Genomic DNA, 23,969 nt, shown 5'->3' on the forward strand with positions numbered 1-23,969 from the left:
CACATGCCATACGGGTCACGCATTAAAAGTGGACAGCTCAGTGGTTTTTAGCGTTTCAGGGTTGTGTTAACTGGCAGTATCTGAATCCTAGAATAAATACCGTCATTCCCCAAAAACAAACCCTTTACCCATGGGGAGGCACTGCCTACTCCCCTACCCTCGGAGCCCCCAGCCCTAAGCAGCCTCCAGTTTTGTTGTGTGTTTCTGTAGATACTCGGGACATTTCCCGTCCCCGGAATCCTTGAGTATGTGGTCCCTTGTGACAGGCAGAGCCTTTTCGCTGCCATCCATGTTGTAGCCTGTGTCCTGCTCCATTCCTTTTTGTGTGTGAGTAATGCTCCCTTGTTTGGATAATACGGCATCGAATTTAGTCTGCTTACCAGTTGACATTTGGGTTGTTTCCTCTTTTGGCTGTTTGGACTAATGCTGCTAAGAACGTTTGTGTACAGGTTTGTGTGTGGACGTTGTGTTTTCATTTCTTTCTCCCGTATATATTCACCTTCGGGGTGGAATTGCTGAGTCATGTGGTAACTCGCCATTTTGAGGAACACAGCGCTGCTGTGCTTTTTAATTTTTTTTTTTTTAATTTTTAATTTTTTAGTTTGAAAAAAAATTTAAATTTATTATTATTTTTTTTGAGAGAAAGAAAAAGTAGAAAGGAGAGGGAGAAGTGGGGAGTCTTCCCCACTGAGCAGGGGTCCCATGCTGGGCTCCATCCCAGGACCCTAAGATCACGCCTGACCTGAGCTGAAGGCGGGCACTTAACCGACTGAGCCCCCCAGGCGCCCCTGTGCCGCCATCTCACCTCGCAGAAACAGATAAGCATGGATTCCACACGGTCCTGAATCTTGAAGGCGTAGGGCTGTGTGTGGGGTATTTAATTTATTTCAGTTAATTTATTTTTAAAGATTTTATTCATGTATTTGGAGAAAAAGAGACACGTGTGCACACATGTGTGTAAGCTGGGGGAGACGGAGAGAGAATCCCAAGCAGACACTGTGCTGAGAGCCGAGCCCAGCTTGGGCCTCAGTCCCGTGACCTGGAAGAGATCCGGACCACAGCTGAAATCAAGAGTTGGATGCAGGGCGCCTGGGTGGCTCAGTAGGTTAAGCCTCTGCTTTCAGCTCAGGTCATGATCTCAGGGTCCTGGGATTGAGCCCCACATCCCCACATCTGGCTCTTTGCTCAACAGGGAACCTGCTCCCACCCCCCGCCGCCCCTGCCCACCTCTCTGCCTACTTGTGATCTCTGTCTGCCAAATAAATAAATAAAATCTTTAAAAGAAAAAAAAAATGGACGCTTTAAGCAACTGAGCCCCCCAGGCGGCCCCGGGGATATTTTAGGAAAAGCTTCCTCTCCTTGGTTGAGAACTAGTTCTGTAATGGAAGGCATAGAGGATTTTGAGCCATTAGATTTGGGTTCCATCCTTTGGCTCTGAACCTTAATTTTCTCAACTTTAAAATGGTAATAACAGTTCTAGATCATAAAGGGTTATTTGGAAGGTCAAAAGAGGAATTAAAATTTGGTAAAGGACCTGTTTCTGATGTGACAAACGTGGCTTAGAAAAATATCGAATGGACGGATTCTTTCTTAGCATGATAGAGAACGGTTTTTTTGTTTTTTTTTTTTTTTAAAGATTGTATTTATTTGAGAGAGAGAACATGAGAGGGGGAAGGGTCAAAGGGAGAAGCAGACTCCCTGCTGAGCAGGGAGCCTGATGCAGGACTACGATCCTGGGACTCCAGGATCATGACCTGAGCTGAAGGCAGTCGCTTAACCAACTGAGCCACCCAGGTGCCCAAGCTTTTATTTTTTAAAAGACTTTACTTTATTAGAGAGAGGGAGGGAGGGAGAGCGCACACACACACACAGGCAGGGGGTAGAGGGAGAAGCAGGCTCCCTGCTGAGCAGGGAGCCCAACTCAGGGCTGGATCACCAGGACCCCGGCTCATGATCCAAGCCAAAGGCAGATGCTGGATGACTGAGCTATCCAGGCGCCCCTAGAGAAGTCTTTTTTTTTTTTTTTTAAGATTTTATTTATTTATTTGACAGGCAGAGATCACAAGTTGGCAGAGAGGGAGAAGCAGGCTCCCCGCTGAGCAGAGAGCCTGATGCAGGGGCTTGATCCCAGGACCCCAAGATCATGACCTGAGCCAAAGGCAGAGGCCCAACCCACTGAGCCACCCAGGCACCCCTAGGAGAAGTCTTTTCAACCCAGAGTCCGTATTTAAGAAAGAAATGCTGGAAGTATTCCGTTTAATTCAAAACAGAAAGGTGCCTGTGATCAATATTAGTAACATTGCCCATGTGTGTGCGTCACATGTAATTATAGGTATAGGGAGTATAACTACAGGAAAGAGAGTGATGCTTGGGAACCATAAGATTATGTAGAAGGGAATCAACTGAGAAGATATAGGAGTTAGTAATTGGTTTAATAAAACAGGACTGAAATCTTTAGTATATATTCTATATCCTGGCCCTGATCTGTATAAAGATACTGTGAAAGATTTTTATACAACAAAAATAAGTGAAAAAAGATATTCTTGGGGTGAGGTAGTGAGCACATTCTCTTTCTTAACAGATGTGGGTTTGAGTTAATTATTTACTTCAGTAAACTTGTTTATATAAAATTACTGCCTTTGGGGTTGCCTGGGTGCCTCAGTGGGTGGCGCCTCTGCCTTCGGCTCCCGTCATGATCCCAGGGTCCTGGGATCGAGCCCCGCATTGGGCTCTCTGCTCAGCAGGGAGCCTGCTTCTCTCTCTCTCTCTGCCTGTCTCTCTGCCTACTTGTGATCTCTCTCTCTGTCAAAATAATAGAATCTTTCAAAAAAAAGTACTACCTTTGGGCTTTTCTTTTTTACTTGGTTCTTAAAATTGGCTTTAAACTTTTAATTGTAGATAAAATTATCAGGGTGAATTACGGAGTGGGTTTGTTTGAATTGGTACTGTAACAGGTCAAAAATCAGTCTTCTCAATCTTGACTGCTTCCCAGCCAATCTGTTTTCAGACCTTTCTAGAAATACTGAGAAGACACAGATAATTTTTGAATGGCTATCTAAGAATTCTACAGTATGGATGTGGCGTAATCTTAATTACTTTTTTTAATATAATTTAAAAAAAGATTTTTATTTATTTATTTGACAGAGAGAGCGCACAAGCAGGGGGAGCAGGAGAGGGAGAAGCTCAGCCTGGAGCCCAATGTGGGGCTCTTTCCCAGGACCCTCGCATCAGGACCTGAGCTGAAGGCAGATGCTTAACCACCCAGGCGCCCCTAATGAGTTTCCTTCTTTTCTTTTCTTTTTTTTTTTTTTTTTTTTAAGGATTTTATTTATTTATTTAACAGAGATCACAAGCAGGGGGGGAGAGAGAGAGAGGGAGAAGCAGGCTCCCCGCTGAGCAGAGAGCCTGAAATGGGGCTCGATCCCAGGACCTTGAGATCATGACCTGAGCTGAAGGCAGAGGCTTAACCCACTGAGCCACCCAGGCCCCCCCAAGCAGTGAGTTTCTTATTAAAGACCATTTAGATGGTTCCAGGCTTTCCCTGTTAGCAGTAATATTGTTAATCAGTTTCTAGAAAGGGAATTGCAAAGGGGTGCCTGACTGGCTCAGTCTGAGCAGTGTGTGACTCTTGATCTTAGGGTTGTGAGTTCAAGCCTCACGGTGGGTTTAGAGCTTCCTTTAAAAAACGGGGGAAGGGTGGGGATCGCAGAGTCAGAAGGTTGTTGAATATGTGTAATGTTGTTAGTCCTTTCCAGATTGCGCTGCATAAAGGGTGTACCAGTTACAGTTCCGCACCGCGGATGAGCGTGCTGTTGGTGCGCGGCATCCCCTTCACAGCGAGTCATTGCCGGTCTGACGGGAGACGAGCGAGCATCCAGAGTGGATGTGACTGGGTGCTCCGCTGTGTTTCCCTGTTCCTTATCTGCCTATTCCTTTTACTCCTCTTCCTATTACCAGTTGGTCCAGGTTGTGTTGTTGGTTACGGTTATACTGTCAGAAACACAGGATGGGAGAAAGAACGCAGGCTTGGAAGCTGGAGGGCCCGTGTTTGTGTCCCGTCTCTGTGCGTTCGTGGTGTGACTGGGGGGAAATCGCCTTTCGTTTGTCTGCATCCCGCCGCTGAGTAAGTGTGATGTCCACCTCATAGAGAAGTTGTGGAACAAATACAGGGCTTCGTGACTATCCAGAGAGCCTGGGTGTTTCGCCAGCTCATCTGTCATGTGAGACCTTGAACTTGGCCCTGTTGAATATGAAGTTACAGGACTCCTAGGATGCTCTTCTTCCTGAAATGTTTCCCTTCTGCACAGTTTTTATCTAGGGTGGTTGCTGCTGGGTGGTGGTGGCGCTTTAAAAAAAAATATTTTACTTATTTGACAGAGCGAGCGAGCATGAGAGAGTGGAGAGCACAAGCTGGGGAAGTGGGGAGAGGGGCTGGGGGGCAGAAGCGGACTCCCCACTGAACAAGGAGCCCAACATGGGGCTCTGTCCCAGGACCCCAGGATCTAATGTTGTCCTTTCTTTTTTTTTTTTTTTTTTTTTAAAGATTTTATTTATTTATTTGACAGAGAGAGATCACAAGCAGGCAGAGAGGCAGGCAGAGAGAGAGGAGGAAGCAGGCTCCCTGCTGAGCAGAGAGCCCGATGCGGGACTCGATCCCAGGACCCTGAGATCATGACCTGAGCCGAAGGCAGCGGCTTAACCCACTGAGCCACCCAGGCGCCCCTGTCCTTTCTTTTTTTACAGATACTATTTATTTGAGGGATGCCTGGTTGGCTCAGTTAAGAGGTTGTCTTCAGCTCGGTTGTGATCCCAGGGTCCTGGGATTGAGTTCGCATCGGGCTCTCTGGCAGGGAGCCTGCTTCTCCCTCTCGCTCTGCCTGCTGCTGCCCTGCTTGTACTCGCTCTCTCTGGCAATGAATAAATAAAATCTTTTTAAAAAAAAGATAGATTGAGAGAGCGCACAAGCAGGGGGAGAGGGAGAAGCATTCTCCCTGCTGAGCAGGAAGCCCCTTGGTGGGCCTCATTTCTAGGACCCTGGGACCACGGCCTGAGCTGAAGGCAGATGCTTAACCGATTGAGCCACCGGGTGCCCCTCATGGTGTCATTTTCTTTTCTTTTTTTCTTTCTTTTTTTTTTTTTTTTAATATTTTATTTATTTATTTGACGGAGATCACAGGTAGGCAGAGAGGCAGGCAGAGAGAGAGGAGGAAGCAGGCTCCCCGCTGAACAGGGAGCCCGATGTGGGTCTTGATCCCAGGACCCTGGGATCATGATCTGAGCCGAAGGCAGAGGCTTAACCCACTGAGCCACCCAGGTACCCAATGGTGTCATTTTCTAATTAAAATTTCCTCTAAACTTTGCAGACAGAGTACTACCCTGAGAATAAAGTGAGTAAGTTTGTGTTTCCTTCTCAAGGAGCAGCACCTTGAGGCTGTCTCACTACGTTCTCAGTCCTCCGAGAGTGGTGGTGGATGACCCGTGCTAGATTCTCAACAGATGCCCGATGAGTTCTCTCCTGAGCGGCTGTTCTGTAATTTTCCTTGTCATCGGACCTTATGGCACACGTTATATCAACTTTTTGAGAATGAATGTTTTGGGGGTCCTCAAGACTCGACCTCATCGACCTCAAGCCATGGTCGATGATGTGCTAGGACTAAGCGTGTAGTTGTGCTTAGGGCTGTGATTTATTACAGTGAAAGGATACAGAGCTAAACCAGCAGAGGAAAAAAGATAGCAATAAACCAGGTGCAGGCGGCTGTGTGTGTGAAATGGTGCCGGCCAGGGAGTGTCATAAGAGATTTAGTGCCCGAGGGTTTTGCTGGGGCTGGTCACAGAGGTACTGTCTGCCCAGCACATCCCAGTATTCAAGACTCCTGGAAGGAAAACAGGTGTTTACCATAAACCACATTGTTTACGCAAACAGTTGAGGGGCAGGGAACCATTCTTATCTGGGAATGGTGGGAAGCCTTCCAAAATTCAAGTTTCCAGATGCCAGCCAAGGGTCTACTTTGCAAGCAGACCTTTCTAAAGTTCGCATTCTCAAGCCTGTTGTGTTAATTCTTCTGCACAGACCATCATTCAAGTTTAAGGTATTTTACTCAGGCAAGACATAGCTTCAGATGATTGAAAATTTCTGTAGTTACTTAGTAGTCCTTTCTAGAATACATGATTAACTGTATATTGAGACATGACAGTGTCACATTTATTTCCAGTGGTTTAGTCCACTGCGCAGTGTGTAGGTACTCGTGTCCATTACGTGGACACTGGTGCCCGTCCTGCATCTTATCTTATTTTCTCTGTTTTTGTTCGAATACAGCAATCACTGCATTTATCTTTTTCATGTCCTCTTAGCACTTCTGGGTGATTAGTACTCCAAATACTCCAAACCTTAGGGGCACAAAAGAATGCAAGATGGGGCCAAATGTTCTACCTAGTGTCTGCTAGCCCCCCCCTTTTTAAGAGTAGTTTCAGGTTCACAGTGAAATTGAATGGAAAGCACAGAGTTCCCGTACACTCTGCCCACAGGCCTCCTCCCCATGCACAGGATCGCCCGCTATCAGCATCTCGGTGGTTTGTTACGGTGAGTGGCCTGAGACCTTCAGTGACGCATCATTATCAGCCAGTCCATGGTTTTTACTTGAGGGTTCACTTGTGGTATACATTCTGTGGATTTTGACCAGTGTGTAATGACAGGTATCCAACATTAGAGTGTCACGCAAAATAGTTTCACCGCCCTAAAAATCCCTTTTATCTTATTTTTATTAAATATTTTAATTTATTTGACAGAGAGAGCACAAGTAGGCAGAGGAAGAGGAAGAAGCAGGCTCTCCGTTAAGCAGGGAGCCCGACAGAGGGCTGTATCCCACGACCCCCGGGATCGTGACCTGAGCTGAAGGCAGCCACTTAACCGAGTCACCAGGCGCCCCCTGTCTTATTTTTTGGATGTGAAGCCAGTTGTTGTAGAGACTTTCAGCTTTCTTAAATCAGTGTGTCTTATGTTCACCACTCTAACTCCCAAAGATTTTTTTTATTTAGTAGAGCAGAGAGAGTGTGCACAGGGCTGGGGGTGGTGTGGGGTAGAGGGAGAGGGGGAAGCAGGCTCACCTCTGAGTAGGGAGCCCGAAGCCGAGCTGGGTCCCATGACCTGAGCCATAGGTAGAGGCTTAGCCAGCTGAGCCACTCAGGCGCCCCTTATTTTGTAGCTTCTGCAAAAGCTTTTGCAAGGTAGAAATAGGTTTTAAATAAACTAAGCCCGATGCAAGTTTTTTCTTATTTAAGAAGATTAAACGTAATGAAGTTGCATTTACTACCATTTAAGTTTCTTGATAAGTTGAGGAAATCGTAGAAGACTGGGTGCTCTAAATGTTGGGGTCAGAAAGTCATCTAAACAGCTTTCCAAGTTTCTCAAGGGGTTGCTAATCTTCCGTTGAAGTCTCTGCATCAACTCTTCGTGGCGAACAGTTGGTGCTAATTAGTATCTGATTCCTTAGCGGGGGATTTGGGGAGTTCCAGATCGTAAACTGTCTGACTCTGTCGGAGAATAACAGACTTTTGGGGTCCTTTTAATCATCTGTTTATCTTTAACTCACTAAAAGAAATCTGAACGTGGGGTAGTATCCTAGTCCTCGAGAAGAGAGAAACCTTAATTTTGTTTTTAAGCGGAACATGTGACATGCCAGAGGATACAGACTTTCTACATTTTACAACAGCGGTGACAGTGTATTTTAGGAAACATATTTACAAGTGTTGCATACTTAGAAATAATTCAGTGACTATTTGGAAAAATAATTACCTCCCTTCCCAGATGATACGTATCTCTCCTCTTCCCACATTGAATTCTCATTCTGTCTTGGTTAAACCTTTTCTTGGACACTATGAACATAAGTTTTTTCCTTTTAAAAAGTTATTTTTTGACTATATTTAAAAATTTTATTCATTTGAAAGAGAAAAGCACAAGCAGGGGACGGGGAGAGGCAGATTCCCCACAGAGCTGCAAGCCTGATAAGGGGTTCCGTCTCAGCACTTGGGGAGATCATGACCTGAACCTCACAGACACCCCATCTTTTAACTTTTAAAACTAGTGTGGTTGGGATCTCTCTTTTCTTTTTTTTTTTTTTTAAGATTTTATTTATTTATTTGACAGAGATCACAAGTAGACAGAGGGGGGGAAGCAGGCTCCCCGCTGAGCAGAGAGCCCTGGGCAGAACTCGATCCCAGGACCCTGAGATCATGACCTGAGCCAAAGGCAGAGGCTTCAACCCATCGAGCCACCCAGGTGCCCAGGATCTCTATTTCAGTGTAAAAATCACAGATTCATTGTCACACAAGTTCTTTAGATCTTAAGGATTTTTTTTGAAATTCAGATACAAGGTTTTTAGAGAAACTTTGAGCGGACTTTTTTTTTTTTTAAAATAAAAGATTTTATTTATTTATTTGACAGACACAGATCACAAGTAGGCAGAGAGTCAGGCAGAGAGAGGAGGAAGCACACTCCCTGCTGAGCAGAGAACCCAACGTGGGGCTCGATCCCAGGACTCTGGGATCATGACCCGAGCCGAAGGCAGAGGCTTTAACCCACTGAGCCACCCAGGCGCCCAAGAAACTTTGAGCAGACTTTAAGAGTTAAAGGTTTTTCCCTCTAACTTAGTTTTTCAGTGGCAGAGAACATCTGGGTATGTTCCAAATGTGGTTGAGTTTACTGGATCTAAAGGTGACACTGCCACTTCCTAATCTCCACGTTTCTCTTGGTCTCAGGCAGTTGTGCAGACTTTACAGAAGCACACGGTGCTGCCTTTGGGCTCTGCAGCCCTAACTTCATTTTGCAGCAGGAGGAGACCCAGCAGTATAGGGTACTGGTGAGGTCATGTGAGCTTTAAATAGTCGCTGGCTCTGGAAATAAGGACAGCATGATTTAGGGGAAAGGCTAGAACTCAATGGCCTTAGGCACTCTGGCTTCTCTTTGCAATGGAGACCTGCTCCGGCTGGCCTTGAGTATAGGCCGGAGTCCTGTGGTATGTGCCTGAGGCTTACAAAGGCCTCAGCTTGTTTGAAAGCCAGTTGGGGGAGTGTTTTCAGGCTATATGACACTAAAGTTTATGGAAAGGAAGTGATGTAAGCTAAGGAAATTTCAACTTAGAAAACAGGATGAAACGGAGACGAGATACTTGATACAGGGGTATATAAGCTGGCAGATGGTTATGTAAGAAATTTAGAGGCTGCTTATGCTGAGAATTAAGATGGAAAATTATCCAAGGTATTCTCCAAAGTCATTGCTCACGTCTCTGTCACTTTACTAGGTCAAGAGCACTTTATCGTTTATCTAATGCACTCTTTACACTAACTTTATGGAAAAGGCAGAAATCTTAAGTTTAACAGAGAGGAAAATCGAGGCCTAGAGATGAAGCGTTTGCCCTCAAGGTCACTTAGTGCGGTGGGATTGGTGGGACTGGGAAAACGGGTGTTTTGAGCTAGCTGAGTACACATCAGAAAGCAGCAGGAGTGACAGAGTGATCTGTGGGGTGCCTGGGTGGCTCAGTGGGTTAAGCCCCTGCCTTCGGCTCAGGTCATGATCTCAGGGTCCTGGAATTGAGCCCCATGTCGGGGCTCCCTGCTCAGTGTGACGGCTGCTTTGCCCTCTGCCCCTCCCCGCACTTGGGAACTTTTGTTCTCTCTCTCAAATAAATAAAATCTCTTAAAAAATATTTGAGGGGCGCCTGGGTGGCTCAGTGGGTTAAGCCGCTGCCTTCTGCTCAGGTCATGATCTTAGGGTCCTGGGATCGAGTCCCGCATCAGGCTCTCTGCTCAAAGGGAGCCTGCTTCCCTCCCTCTCTCTCTGCCTGCCTCTCTGTCTACTTGTGATCTCTCTCTGTCAAATAAATAAAATCTTAAAAAAAATTTTTTTTGAGTATATATCATTTGCTAGATATTTTGGGAATTAGCAAACTTGATTAATTCTTTCAAAGAATGAATTGCTGGGGCGTCTGGGTGGCTCAGGGGGTTAGGCCTCTGCCTTTGGCTCCAGTCATGGTCTCAGGGTCCTGGGTTCCATCCCCAGGTAGGACTCTGCTCAGCGGGAAGCCTGCTTCCTCCTCTCTGCCTGCCTCTCCACCTACTTGTGTTCTCTCTCTCTCTCTCTGTGTCAAATAAATAAAATCTTAAAAAAAAAAAAATAAGGATGACTTGCTTGCAGTAAACTAATAAGTATGATGTGGTTTGTGTTCTGATTTAATTATCTCTTGAGAGATAATATTTAATTTACACAACCAGTTGCGCTAAGCATAACCTTCCGCACCTCTCGGTTTATGAAAGTGCCATACATACTAAATGTGAATGATTCATATGTAGAAAAGTCTCTTGGTGTCCCAGTGCCCCCAAAATAATTTTGGTATTTCGTTTTGGATTCTGTCTCCCCGCCTGCCCCCCTCCAACACCTGTAATTAATACAAATGTAACGTAGATGCTGCGGTTGGTGCACACCCGGATCAGTGAGGGTTCAAGAGAGTGGCCAGTCTTAACGGTGTGGAAGGAAAGATGGGGAAGAACCATAGAGGACGTGAAGATTAGCTGTTAACTTGGTTCTTGACACTTGTATGAGTCCCCCGGGCCGGGGGAGCAGAACAAAGGGCAGAAGTATGACGTTTTTGTTGCACTTGACAATGCTGTGACTGGATCCACAGGTAGGAGAGGACAGGCGAGAGAAGTATCTAGTCTTTCTGAAATAGTGAATGGCCTGGGATTCTTGGTGTTGTGGCTTAGCCACTGACGTAGTACCCCAGTGTAGACACAACAGCCAGACAAATAAAAATCTCCTGTCTGATTAGGAATGAAAAACGAGAGCTCTGTCCTCCTTGTAAAAAGTTTCTGTTTTACGTGGTAGACCGTGGTATATGGCTCTGATGCGACAGGCATGAGGGGACATAAGGGAATGCGGCGTGATGGACTCAGTTTAATTTTTTTGTTACAGGCAGTTGTTTGGAAATGTAAAAGCGCAGAGCATTGGCGTGTCGTTGCTTTAGTTTTCTCTGGGTGATTAATTGTTGGGGTGATAAAGATCGGAACTTAGAAATGGCCATATTGAAAGAAGCATTAATTTCTCTTGGCCCCTCCAGCTTAGAAGTACCTTGCTTGCCTCGCCTCTCTCGTATTGCTCATTGCGTGCAGCGTGCAACAAGTGTGTCCTCGTAGTTGCTGACATTTCTGTGTTCAGACTCAGTCCCGTGCCCCCATGTGACTTCCCTTCCTGAGATGTGTAGTTCATACCGTCTTAACCCAAGAGCAGAAAAGCCGCCTCGTTTCCCAAAAGGGCACCTTGAACTTGACTTCAGGATATTCTCACTGAAAAGGGATGGAACTGAGCAGACAGGACATGGTTAGAAGGAAAGTGTCAGTCTGATTGCCTAAAAAACTGTTGAGGTACGTAATAGCCATCTGTGCTTAAAATCCCCAGGATTGGCATGTATGTAACGTTCCAGGAGAGAATTACTAACCGTATCCGACTGAGATAAAAATTTGGTTTGTTGTCTGAGAGCTCAACCTGATAGATCTTCAGTGAAACAGCTTTTCTAGGGAGGAAACAGGGGTTCAGGCACCACTGATGCGGCTGCAGTGTTTGCCTTCTTTGTCGTTCGTTCTGCCTCTGTCCCCCTTCTATGCACCTACACAGTCTCGCCGTCCTTCCTGTCCATCACTTTAGTCACCTGGCCAATCTTTAGTGTTTAGTGGCGTAAAGATGAGATCAACCCAAGGGACATCATCTGGACCGTAACTACTCTTCATTCTCTCTTTCTCTTAGGTGACAGAGCTGAACGAGCCACTGTCCAACGAAGAGAGAAACCTCCTGTCCGTGGCCTACAAGAATGTAGTCGGGGCACGCCGTTCTTCCTGGAGGGTCATCAGTAGCATTGAGCAGAAGACATCCGCCGATGGCAACGAGAAGAAGATAGAGATGGTCCGTGCTTACCGTGAGAAGATCGAGAAGGAGCTGGAGGCGGTATGTCAGGATGTGCTGAGCCTGCTGGATAACTACCTGATCAAGAATTGCAGTGAGACCCAGTACGAGAGCAAAGTGTTTTACCTGAAGATGAAAGGGGACTATTACCGCTACCTGGCCGAAGTCGCCACCGGAGAGAAGAGGGCGACTGTCGTGGAGTCCTCTGAGAAGGCCTATAGCGAAGCTCACGAGATCAGCAAGGAGCACATGCAGCCCACTCACCCCATTAGATTAGGCCTGGCTCTTAACTACTCCGTTTTCTACTACGAGATCCAGAACGCCCCGGAGCAAGCCTGCCACTTGGCCAAGACCGCCTTTGATGACGCCATCGCCGAGCTCGACACTCTGAACGAGGACTCCTACAAGGACTCCACTCTCATCATGCAGCTCCTCCGCGACAACCTAACGCTCTGGACAAGCGATCAGCAGGACGACGACGGCGGCGAAGGCAACAATTAAGGCCCCCAGGTGGACTGGCAGCGCCCGCTGATGCTACTACTGCAGTCTTTATTTTTTCCCATGAGCTGGGGGTCGGGTGGGGGAGGGAAAGGGAGGGATGACCTTCCTAGGGAGAAGCCCACGACCTGTCCTGTCTTTGATCGCCTCTTTGACATTTTTGCCAAAATACCACTAGTGGAAAGTCAGGCTAGCTGTGCTCGTATTGGAATAGCAGCCTCACACTGGCGTCTGGACTGTTCTGTAGATGGAATGCAGGCGGAGCTGTCTGTCTTTAATCTAACTTATTGCTAGAGAATAGGGTTTTAAGACGAAAAGAAAACTGAAACGGGATTGGCCCTCATTCAGTGAGTTCTGTGGTTCCAGTAAGGATTTGTATGTACATACGCTCTTGTCTTACGTTTTGGGTACTCTTGTCTCATCTGTTTTAGCTGTGCGTTTCTTTTCAGGGTGTACTCGACCAGCCATGGACTAGTGTAAATCCCGAACGGACAGACTTGGAACATAAGGCGCGTTGATCCTTATGGTTTAGGCCTGGCCAGTTTCCCGAGTCTCGGATTAGCTGACAGTATTAACACTAAATTGCAGTTTACAGTATTTCTACATGACAGCCATACGTAACATCAAGCCATTGATTGTGTATTTTCCTTTGCTAGTTTACTTTGGCTTTGCATCCGTAGTCAGCCTTATCCAGGTTGGGTTTTGCTGTTCGCCGTCTCCCAGGCCACAAGGCTTGCCTGAGGGGAATCGCAGCTCCTTTTAGGTTTTGGTTATTAGGTGCTTGGCAGGTGGCTGTGGGATTTGTACCCTTCTTCCTCTTAACTCAAATCCACCGCAAAAATGATGAATCACTTTAATAGAAACGTTAAACACCACAAAAATAGAGAAAATTCAGGTCTGTATGTCATTGATTGTGTTGATATTTTCAGAGAACTCCTGATTTTTAAGCTGCCACGCTCCTTCCTCAGGGATCACGCTGCCATCACTCTTGAGTGTTCCCCGCTGGACCTTCTGCTGGTGGCTCTCGGGACGGTGGAGACGCCGTTGAGCTGGAGAAGCTGGGCAGTCATCTTGAGGAAGGTTGTGGTGCAGTGTGTGGAAATTTAGGTGCTAGAAGCTTACTGGTAGAAAAACCCAAAAGGAAGAGAAGAGCTCTTCTGTTCATAAGCGCTCTGTCCGATTTCGGGAGCCTCGTAAGCATGTCCGTTTTTCCTCCCCGGAAACACTCCTTCCCTAAGCAGTTGTTGTAGGAAAACGAACTAAAGGCATTATCAGATAATAAATCACTCCTATTTGACCAAGACTTTTTCTACATTTTTTTTTTTTCTTTTTAATGAAAGCATCAAAGCGAGAGAGTCCTTTCTCTCTTGTACAGTTGACACATGCTCTGGAATCGAAGGAAACTACGTTGCTGTTTCCACAAATTTGTTCTCAGTTTAGCCTTAGGTCCTTCATTCTTATTTTGGAAAAATCTGTCTGAAAAACGTGACCTGTCGAGTGTGTGTTCAGCCTTTCTTTACAAGACCAGAAACGGTGTGAACTCCCGAGATATGGAGGTAATAACGCCAGACTCGCTTTGTTGGTTGCTGCGGTTTAGTCAAGGAGAGGTATGAGGAATAATTGAGGAAACACTGACTGTTGCTTTTTGCTCTTTACCAGAATCGGACTTAAGAGTTGGGAAATGAGTATGTGTGACAGGATCCAGGTGACCGTGAGGATGAGAACAGTGATGCCCTGGAGCATGGCACAGTCTACCCAGCATGACTTTCCTTAGAAGGTTCCCTCCATACGCTAGAGCAAAAGTCCCAATTAACTGAACCCTAGCAGAACTAGAAGAGAGCTGTACAGCTTTTGTGCCATCACCGGGGCCCTAAAGTCAATGCCATGGATGGGAAATTATGGGGGGTTGGGGGGGAGGGGTAGGTGGGGCTTTCCTTAACTTATCTTCATGTCCAGTGAGCAGTGTTTTGTCCTTCCTTGTAGCCTTTGGAAATGATTTACTGGAATTACAAAACCTATTTTTTCTTTTAAATTTCAGCTTTGGCTCTGGCTGCTTTTTAGAATAATGCAAGATAACAGTTATACCTGAGGGCTAAAAATGAAGAGGGAACGGGAGACTTGATATTTAAGCAGCTTGAATGGTTTCTTTTCTTTTCTTTATTTTTAAAGAAATGCACTTGCCTCTGATACTGTCTCTCCAGTGAAATGATTACTCCTCCATTACTCTATTGATACAATATTGTGCATGCTAGTGTTGTATTTCTATACAGTAGCTTGAAATTTATTAACTTATACTGTAGGTGTTATGTATTCCTATGACAAAAAAAATTAAGTCTTCAAATTTTTTAAAGTTTTTTTAATTTAATTTTTCCTTTGGGGGTACAGTTTGCTCTACCAAATAGTGATCGTAACAAATTGATCTGTTTTGGATGTTGCTATAGTGACATGCAGTTATATATTTTGTTTTTAAGGGGGGGGAGCAAAAGAAACACCAGTGTTAGCTTAATCTTAATGTCTGGTGTTTGTCATGGTGAAATTATAACTATTACAGTGTAGGAGAACAATGACTATGTTCTCTGAATGAGCCTTTGTGCTTTTTGTCATGTTATGCAGTGAACTATTTTTAAGGTCTAATCAGTGATTATTTTTCCAACTCCGTGTTTCTCTAAGGAATTATTTCACACACGGACCATTCTTAGCAGTTTTCCTCAGTGATGGAATATCATGAATGTGAGTCATTATGTAGCTGTCGTACATTGAGCAAATAAACTTACAGATCTGATGTCAGTGCCACTTAGTTTTATTTAAATGACTTTAATTTCCCTTTGCTTTCCAAGGGTTGGTGGGACTGGGGGCAAGGAACATTACTGTCTTGGAAAGTACCTAGAGCTGGGGGTCAGACCCGGGTTTGCTGACCTTGAAAAATCATTGCACCTTCTGGGCCAGTGTTTCTCCTGCAGAATGAGCACGTGCAGGTAGATCTCGAAAGGCCTATCCAGGGGTGTGATCTGTGAGAAGCACAGACCCAAGTTTGAGTTATGGCTCCTTCAGTCCTGGGCAAATTCTGAAACTTCTGAGCTTTGGGGTGTAGGTCTAAATGGAAACCGGGTCATGTGCCTGGTTCAGTCTCCCAGGGAGGCGCCCGGTATTGTTGGAGATCTCATTAAGTCTTAGCTGAGGGGGTGCTCTGCGTTGAAAATGTTCATAAATAAATGGTCTTGGGTCTAATGCCTCCGAGGTGGTTGGCAGCCTCAGTTGGTGAGGCCTGAGCTCTCAGGAGCGTTGCTGTTGCTGGTGGCAGCTGTCAGAACGCGCCCACCCCATGAATCACGTCCCTGGGTGTGGGGGTGTTCTGCCTCGATCACTGTGGGGAGGGATATTTGTCTAGAGGGAGGAAAAATGCCAAGGTGAAGGCTTTCTTCCGTCACCTTGGGTGTGCTCCAGCAAAGGGGTGGGGGTGTTTGAAAGAGGGTGGCTTTTTAATTTTGGGGTAATCAGAATTCACATTGTAGGAATAATGATTTGTGCAAACCAAGTTTTTGCCGCGTCCTGGATGATTTCACCTGTGTTGGCTCCTTCGTCGCTCAGAACCACCCCGAGTACCACCGTGGGCACAGCTGCGGGTAGAGAAGTGGCGGATGTGCCTAAGTTCTTACGACGTCCGAGCCCTAGTCCTGGGCCCTCCTGAGCCTTGCCTACAGACACCAGGCTGCTTCTGCTCAGCCAGGAAACTAAGAAACTGAGTGGCAGCCACCATTCAGCACGCGGGGACAGCTCATTCAGTGTGGGGGTTACTGAGGGTAGAGAGATGATCAGACGACATCTTCCCAACGGGACAGTTCACAGGCGGGCAACACCAGGGCAGTCCCGTCACTGGCTCAGCAAAGCTCGGCAGGAAGAAGGGTGGCTCCTGGAAGTTCACTGCCGTGAACACTCTTGTTTCCACCTTATCTTCCCGTTATTTATGAGTGTCTGGAAATTGACAGAAGATCAGAAATTGCCCAGAGTACTTACACGTAGACTTAAATTTGTCTTGGGACAAAATGCTCTGTTGGTGCATTTCTATCCAGTTGGAATAGTTCCCCTTCATGCAGTGGTTCTTAAACTTTACAGGACCCCTTTACAAACTCTTAAGAGCTTTTGCCTACGGGGGAGGGTGGGGTGTATCAAAAACCAGAAATTAAAAATACTCATTTGTTTAAAAATAATAGAAACCCATTACATGTTGCGATAAGTAACCGTTTTGGGGTGCCTGGGTGGCTCAGTATGTTAAACATCCCAATTCTGGATTTCGGCTCAGGGATGTGAGCCCTGCATCGCTTACAGTTCTCCCTCCCTCTGCCCCTCCCCCAAAAAGGAAAGAGGAGCATTGTTTTACGGTACTGCTGATCTCTTGCTAGAGGTTAGCTGGACTTGGTGTACCCGCAGTTGCACTCCATCCATTACAACGTTTTTTGAGCTGAACTATTTGGAAAGAAAAAAAAAAAACCTGACATCACAAGGATAAGTAGTCGGACACGGGTGGCCCCAAAGAGTTAAAGTTCTAATTCAGAAACTGCACAGTGCCCCATGTACGGTACTGGTGATTGTGGGTCTCCTTAGCGTACTCCAGAACATAAAGCGAACTGGTAGCGGGAAGCAGTTAAACAGTGGGTGACGGGGGAGGAGAACAGAGTAAAAGAGCAGAATTCCCCATTCCAAGAACGTGAGGGTGGGGTGGAAGGGCTTTCCACTGAGGTTCAGTGGCGAGGGCTTTCAGTGTAGCAAATCAGTTGCTGTTTGATGCCAGTAGTTTCCCTCCACTCTATTTATGTGTAATGACCACATGCATTGGCCTCTCTGCTGGTCAGCTGAGACTGCTTGTTGACTCCCACGGGCTGATCTAAGTAGCTAAGAATGGCAGCTACCGCCTCTGGGGTGTACAGTTGTCAAAGCAAGCTTGGAGGAAAAACCTGCTGAAAACTAGCTAGGTAACGCTTCTCTGGTTCTAGGAGTGACATTAAGTGGTAACCCAGCCTAATCAGAACATTGAAATGTGGTCCACCAGCTTGCCAAGTAGCCTGCTGGTTTGAAATTTCCAGTTTTGATATGGATCAGGATAAATGGTTGACTCCAAATGGCCACAAGCTCTAATTAACCAGATACCTGTGGTTGGTAGGGGGTGGGCCGAGAGTCGTTAGTACCAGGTCAGCTTTTTTGGTATCTCATGTTCATACTTTCTCCACATGTGGCAAGACAAATGGGTTAAGATTGCCCAATATAAGTACTACTGTTAGGTGGCATTCCGTTGATTCCTCCTGGCGGAGAGGAAAGTCAGGAATTTGGGGACCATGAAAGGATGTTTTTGGTTTATATTTCAGTAGATAGTGCAGACGGAGAAATACGGAAGTGCAGTCTGAAACAGGTTTTTGTACTGCCTTCAAGCTAAGAATGTTTTCCACACTTTGAAAGGGTTGCGAAGGGAAAGAAAGTGCAAAGGGACAGTATGTTCCCCCACGGAACTTAGAAGTATTTGCCATCTGGCCAGTAGTGGGGCGACCCCTGGTTTGTGGGTAATTCATTCTCCCATACCTGTTTCTAGCCGCCCACCTCCCCTTCTCAAAGGTGACAACTCTTCTCTGTTCTTTATCTGGCTCAGTTGGAGAGAGCAGACTAGACTGGCTTTGAGATGGGTTTCTGCTGCTTTTGGTCCATAAAAGGTTTTGCCTTTTGAGTCTAAACATGGTTAATTGAAATTGGGTGATCCTGGGAAAGTACTTCTTGAATTAGATTTAACCCTGTTTAAAGCATAGCGAGGTGGTGGTGGGTGGGGGGCATTTCACCCCCAACATTCTATTTTGAGAAACTTCAAACAGAAAAGCTGAAAAGAATGATTCAGTGATAACCAAATAATGACTTTTTCAAGAAACCAGGCATCTGTAAGACGGCCTTTTTTTTTTTTAAAGCGTTTATTTTTAGGTAATCTCTACACCCAATGTGGGACTCGAATTTACAACTCCAGGATCAGGAGTGCCCACTCTACCAACAGCTGCAAGAGGTGGTCTTAGAGAATGTTCCACATTCTGGGTTTTCCAGTTGTTTTCCTCCTGTGTTACTTAATTGGTTCCCATCTTTGTTTTGTCTTGGGTGAGACTCAACTCTGCCCCTCCATCCAGTCTTTTCAGTGGTGTATGTGGAGTTGAGTTTGAATTGAATGGGAGTCTGCTGGTGTGTACTGGGAATCAGGTGATCTTAAGGAGTAGTAAGCACCAGGGCCTGTTACATGAGCCCATGAGGACTAAGCTGAAGGACAGGCTAGAGGGAGTGCCTGCCACCCATGGGAACCATATGTTTTCTGAGTCTTCTCAGCTAGGATGTTTTGCCTCCTTACAACTCTCTCCTGCACCCCCCCACCCCCATGGATGAAGTGTTAGGTGCCCTGTCATCACTTGATTTTTTTAAAAAATTTTTTTAAAGATTTATTTATTTATTTGACAGAGAGATCACAGGCAGGCAGAGAGAGAGGGGGAAGCAGGCTCCTCGCAGAGCAGAGAGCCAGATGCAGGGCTCAATCCCAGGACCCTGAGATCATGACCTGGGCTGAAGGCAGAGGCTTAACCCACTGAGCCACCCAGGTGCCCCTCAAGTTGTTTTAACACAATCTTGGTGTTAGCTGCTGCTTCCTACAGTGACAGACGTTTCCCCTACTTACTCTTAGGGACCAAAAGAGTAATCAAACCCTTCTTCTTTTTCACTTAGCCTGAAGCTAGATTTTAGGAATGGGGGGTTTCAATGGCTGGTGGGTTCCTTAAAGCCTAGTGGAAAATTCATTTTGGGTTCTGTTGAGTTTGTTATCAAAGCCTTCTGAAAGTCCTTGCCTCCCCAGATACAGAGGTATAATGTCGTCATGGTTTACAGATGTTTTTGCCTTCTCCATTAGGAACCTGCTCAGTTTTGTTTGTTTTAAGATTTTACTCATTTATTTGAGAGAGGGAGACACAGTGAGAGGGAACACAAGCAGGGAGAGCGAGAGAGGGAGAAGGAGGCCCCCATCGAGCAGGGAGCCCTATGTGGGGCTCGATCCTAGGACCCTGGGATCATGACCTAAGCCGATGGCAGAGGCTTAACCACCGAGCCACCCAGGAGCCCCAAACCTGTTTTAAAAAACCTATCTTTTGGGGAGCATTGTGGGCCTTCGAAGATGAATTCTAAGTTGCAGAGGATTGCGTAGTGGGCAGACTCACTAGGAGTGAAACCTATTCTCTTGCCCTAAATGAGGAGACTGGCTTAGAGATAGAGACAAGATAGATTTCGGGAATAATGGCTAGGTAACCGGTATAAAGGATGAGCAGCCTATGGATGGCGATTGCACACATTTTTAGGCGAGTCCCTTTCCACGTGATCTCCCCAAATTCTGTCCAAAATCAAGCAGCTGCTGCATCCGTCTTCTGAGCGAAAGGGGCAATAATAATGGGTCCCCGCAGTGTATTAGGTAGGACTTAAGGTTTCTTTGACTAGTGGTGATAGGGCCAAAATGAACCCGGGATAGCAGAACCCCAAACGCCTTTGTCCATCCCTCACGACTCGCCCTCCTCCCACAAATGCACCAGCGACGACTGGTCAGGCCACTCCTGTACCATTACCAGGGGTACCAGCCGGTTTGCTGGGCGCTGGAGTTGGAAGTAAGTGAGGGGGGGGGGTTTCCCCACCCACCCACCTGGGCACGGCCCCGCCTAGGCACTGCCCCTCCCCCCACCCCAGCTCCCGCCCCGGGTTTGCTCCAGGTTCTGCTTCCTGCCAGCCCGTGCACGGGCTTCTCTCGGGTCACCTCCCATCCCGAACACCTGGGCCCTGCCCGCCTCGGTTCGGCGCAGGCACATGAGCGAGCCGTCCGGCCCTACGCGGGCGCGCGCACCCCGCAGGTGCTCGCCCCCACGCTCCCGCCACGGGACTACTGACAAGCCCGCGCTCTGAAGAACGAGCAGCCCTCACAAGCCGGGGTCGCGAAGGTTCCAGGACGGGCCAGGCACCCGGATGTGAGCTGGGCGGGACACGGCCCGCCTTCCAATCTCGGGCAGTGGCGAGAACCAATCACAGGCCAGCCTGTCCCGCTCTTCCAATGGTCGGCCTGTTGCTAGCCCTGCGCCGGGATCTGCCTGCGCAGGCGCGCAGGTCCGATTCGCGCCCACCGCGGGGCTTGGTCCTCCTTTTCTGTCCTCCCTCAGCCCGCCTCGCCTGGTCTGGGCGCGGGCGGTGTTATCACGCCGTGTAGGCGGTTGGCCACATCTCTGGGCGCCCGCTTTCCCTCCGAACCAGTGCCTGCCCCTCCGTTTCCGAACAGCCGGCGGAACCGCAACCGCCCTGAGCGGGTTTCCCGTGCGCCCTCAGGGGCGCAGCCCCCACCTGCGAGCGCCAGCCTGGGTCGGGGGGTGGGGCTGCAGAGGAAGAAGCCGGGGCTCAGTGCAGCCTCCACCCTAACAGCAGTCGAAGGGGCTCATGGAGGGAGGCGACTTGGGTCTGTCACACGGAGGCCCCATGGCCCCGTAAGCTGGCGTCGGGAAGCGCTGAAGCCGCCCCGGCCTCTTCCTGGCATTCCAGGCTTCGCCTGCCTCGCCCGCCGCGCGCCCCGCCTCACGGCCCCGTCCTCCTGAGGGAGGGAGGGCTGGTTTCACCCCCCCCAAAGGCCCTCTGTCCCCCCTCACCGCTCCCAACTTGCTCCCAGCTTGGAACGGGTGGTGGCAGCCCAGGGCCGGCCCCAGAATCAGACGGCAGGAATGTTAGGGAGCGCGTGCGCCCCAATTTCTGCCCTAAGTAGCTCCCCACGCAGAACTAGTACAATCTTGAGGCCCTGGGGTCTGGGGGGTTGGGGAGTTGGGAGATACGGTGGGCGAGGGGAGACGGGCGGGTCAGCTCCTGCTTACGAAGGTGACATTTCCGTCCCTCAGCCACGTCTGTCGTGTTCCAAATGAAAGGACTGTCTGTGGCAGGGTTTGAACTCGCGCCCTGCCGCGTCCCAGTGGTGTGGTGAGACCGCTCAAGTTCTTAGCCTTTCAGACGGACGGTTTCCCACTTTCCGTATCTGGAAAGTGGGAATAATGCGGTCGACCTCATAAAAATGCCTGGCATGGACCCGGTGTTGAGCGTGTGGTTTTGGCTCTGGTTCAGACTTCCCTTGTATTAGGAATAAAATCAGCTTCACTTTGCAGAGGAAAAAAACCAAGACTTAGTAACTTGCCCGAGGTCCCACAGTTAGTAAGCGACCCAAGGAGGACTAGATTTTATTTATTTATTTGACAGATCACAAGTAGGCAGAGGTGGCGGGGGGGGGACGTTGGAGCAGGATTTGGGGCTGGATCCCAGCACCCTGCGATCATGACCTGAGCCGAAGGCAGAGGCTCAACCCGCTGAGCCACCCAGGCGCCCCCGCGGGATGAGGGGATGAGGATTTGAACCCCCGCAGTTTTGACCACTGGCAGAAAGCATAACCACAAGCCTCTGCTGCCTCTCAGTGGCATGGGGTTGCTGTGAGGGTTTCAGACGCTGAGGAGTGATTGGCAGCTAGCAGGTGCCCAGTACATACCAGCTGTGACCAGAAACAGAAACAGCGGTGAACACCTATGCAGCGGGGCCAGAGCAGCGGGCTCTGGCCTCAGGCCAGGGGCAGGGGTGGCGGCGGAGGGAATGAGCTGGGTACTCACAGATGGGATCTTCTGGGAGGCTTGAGGGTTTTCAGAGAGCGAGCCCCAGAACAAAGAACAGGGCCAAAGTTACGGAAGGTGTAGGGCTGAGGGCGTCAGTGGTTTCCAAAAACTGGGTCTCCTGCCCCGTTTCTGCCCAGGGCCTGGCAAGACTAGAACCTGGGCAGAGATGGCTGAAGGTTCTGGGGTAGGCAGTGTTAGATATCTTGAGTGTCTCTGGGAGGGCACCAGGGGGCAGTCATTTACTGTTCTGTCTGGGCCTGAGGGAGGAGAGGGGAAGATGGGGACACCCAGCCCCAGGGGTTCCTGCAGGGGTCAGTCAGGACCCCTGCCTTGGCACAGCTCCATCCTCTTTGCAGGTGGGGCCTAGGCTAGGCTTGTTTCTGCTCCTCCAGAAGCTCCCCGAAGGAGGGCCTTGGACCGTGGGGACAACCGTGGGGACACTCCCAGGGTTCAAGCCTTTCAATCTAGAAAGGAGTCTTCAGGATCTTTAGCAGGCCCACAGAGGGGACTAAAAAAGGAGAGCTCACCCCCGTCCCCAGGGCCCAGAAGAGAGGTGGGGGTGGTTTTCAGTGGGGGAGGGAGGCTCGACCAATGGAGGGCGGTGGGCTTGGTGAAGTGGGAAAGTTCAGTGATGGGGGGTTGGAGGGTCAGTGAAAATGGGAGAACCCTGAGGTGCCTGGGTGGCTCAGTCGGTTGAGCGTCTGACTCTTGGTTTCCGTTCAGGTCCTAATTTCACGGGTGGTGGGATCAAGTCCCGTGTTGGGCTCTGCGCTCAGTGCAGAGTCTGCTTGGGTTCCTTTCCCCTCGCCCCTCCCTCCTCCTTGCTCTCTCAAATAAATAAAATCTTTAAAATAAAAGGAAGGAAAATGGGAGAACTCTGAGAAAGGGGAGGCTTGGGGGTGAAGGCTCAGTGACCTCTCTCTGGTCATTCATTCACCTAAACAGGTCCTCAGTTATCCTATCCCATTGTCCTGCCAGCCTGAGCACACAGACTGAGCAGCCATCATGGAGGGACTTTCAGAGAAACTTTCAACGGAGGTGGGAGGTGGGCAGCAGAATGATTTGAGAAGGAAAGAGGAAAGGGTTACCCAGACCTGCCCTGGGGTCAAGGCCCAGACTGAAGTCCTTCCCCATGCCAGGCCCTTGTTGGTTGGCCTTGCAGAGAGCTGTCCTTAAATCCTTGGACACCCATGGGACTTTGGCCTTCCTAGCATTGTTAGGAGACCCTGGGCAGCTGCCAGACTTCATGATTCTCCCTTAATTCCTGTCCTGCAAAGGGTGACAACACAGACAGCCAAGGTCGGAGAGGAGCCTCAGAGGTCATCCAGACCCCAAAATGGAAACTGAGCCCAGAGCAGGGTGGACCCCAGACCATACCTCCAGCAAAGGCAGAGCTGGCCTCAGCCCAGTGCTTTTTCCTGAACACAGCTGCTTCTGCCACCTCAGTCTGTTCTTTAATCCAAGCCTTTCTGGAAGGTTCTGCCCTGCTCAGCCTAGGGGAGGGAGTGGGGGTAGACTTTCTTCCTCTGAAGCAGCCCCTGGACCACTGGTACCACATCTTGATTTCAACCACTGCCACCATAGTATGGACAGAGCGGTGTGCCAGGCTGGTATGTGCGCTAGGTTAGAAGGAAAGAGGGGGTCATTACACTGCCGAGACCCCTCGCAGGGCTGATGGGTTTTCCCCAGGGTCCCCAGACATGACCTTTTCTCAGGAGCCCTGGCCGGGCACTTGACTTTCCCTTACCCTCAGTCTGCCCCTCAGAAGAGATGGAGGGGCCTGGCTGGCCAGCCAGGGGAGGCCCTTCCGCCCTCTGTGCTCTTACATGGAACCATCTAGCACT

General features: G+C 48.5%; 1 protein-coding gene across 1 annotated transcript in view; it reads left to right on the forward strand.

The window, feature by feature from the left end:
* Positions 1 to 15,227, forward strand: part of YWHAG (tyrosine 3-monooxygenase/tryptophan 5-monooxygenase activation protein gamma) — a 29,552-nt gene extending 14,325 nt beyond the window's left edge. Inside the window, exon 2 of the mRNA XM_044234159.1 lies at positions 11,792 to 15,227. Within this exon, the coding sequence (XP_044090094.1) occupies positions 11,792 to 12,448 (657 nt within the window). The 3' untranslated portion in view covers positions 12,449 to 15,227. The remainder of the gene's footprint in view (positions 1 to 11,791) is intronic.
* Positions 15,228 to 23,969: the final 8,742 nt, after the last annotated feature.

Source organism: Neovison vison, chromosome 14 (genome assembly GCF_020171115.1).
Source record: "Neovison vison isolate M4711 chromosome 14, ASM_NN_V1, whole genome shotgun sequence".
Classification (NCBI taxonomy): domain Eukaryota; kingdom Metazoa; phylum Chordata; class Mammalia; order Carnivora; family Mustelidae; genus Neogale; species Neogale vison.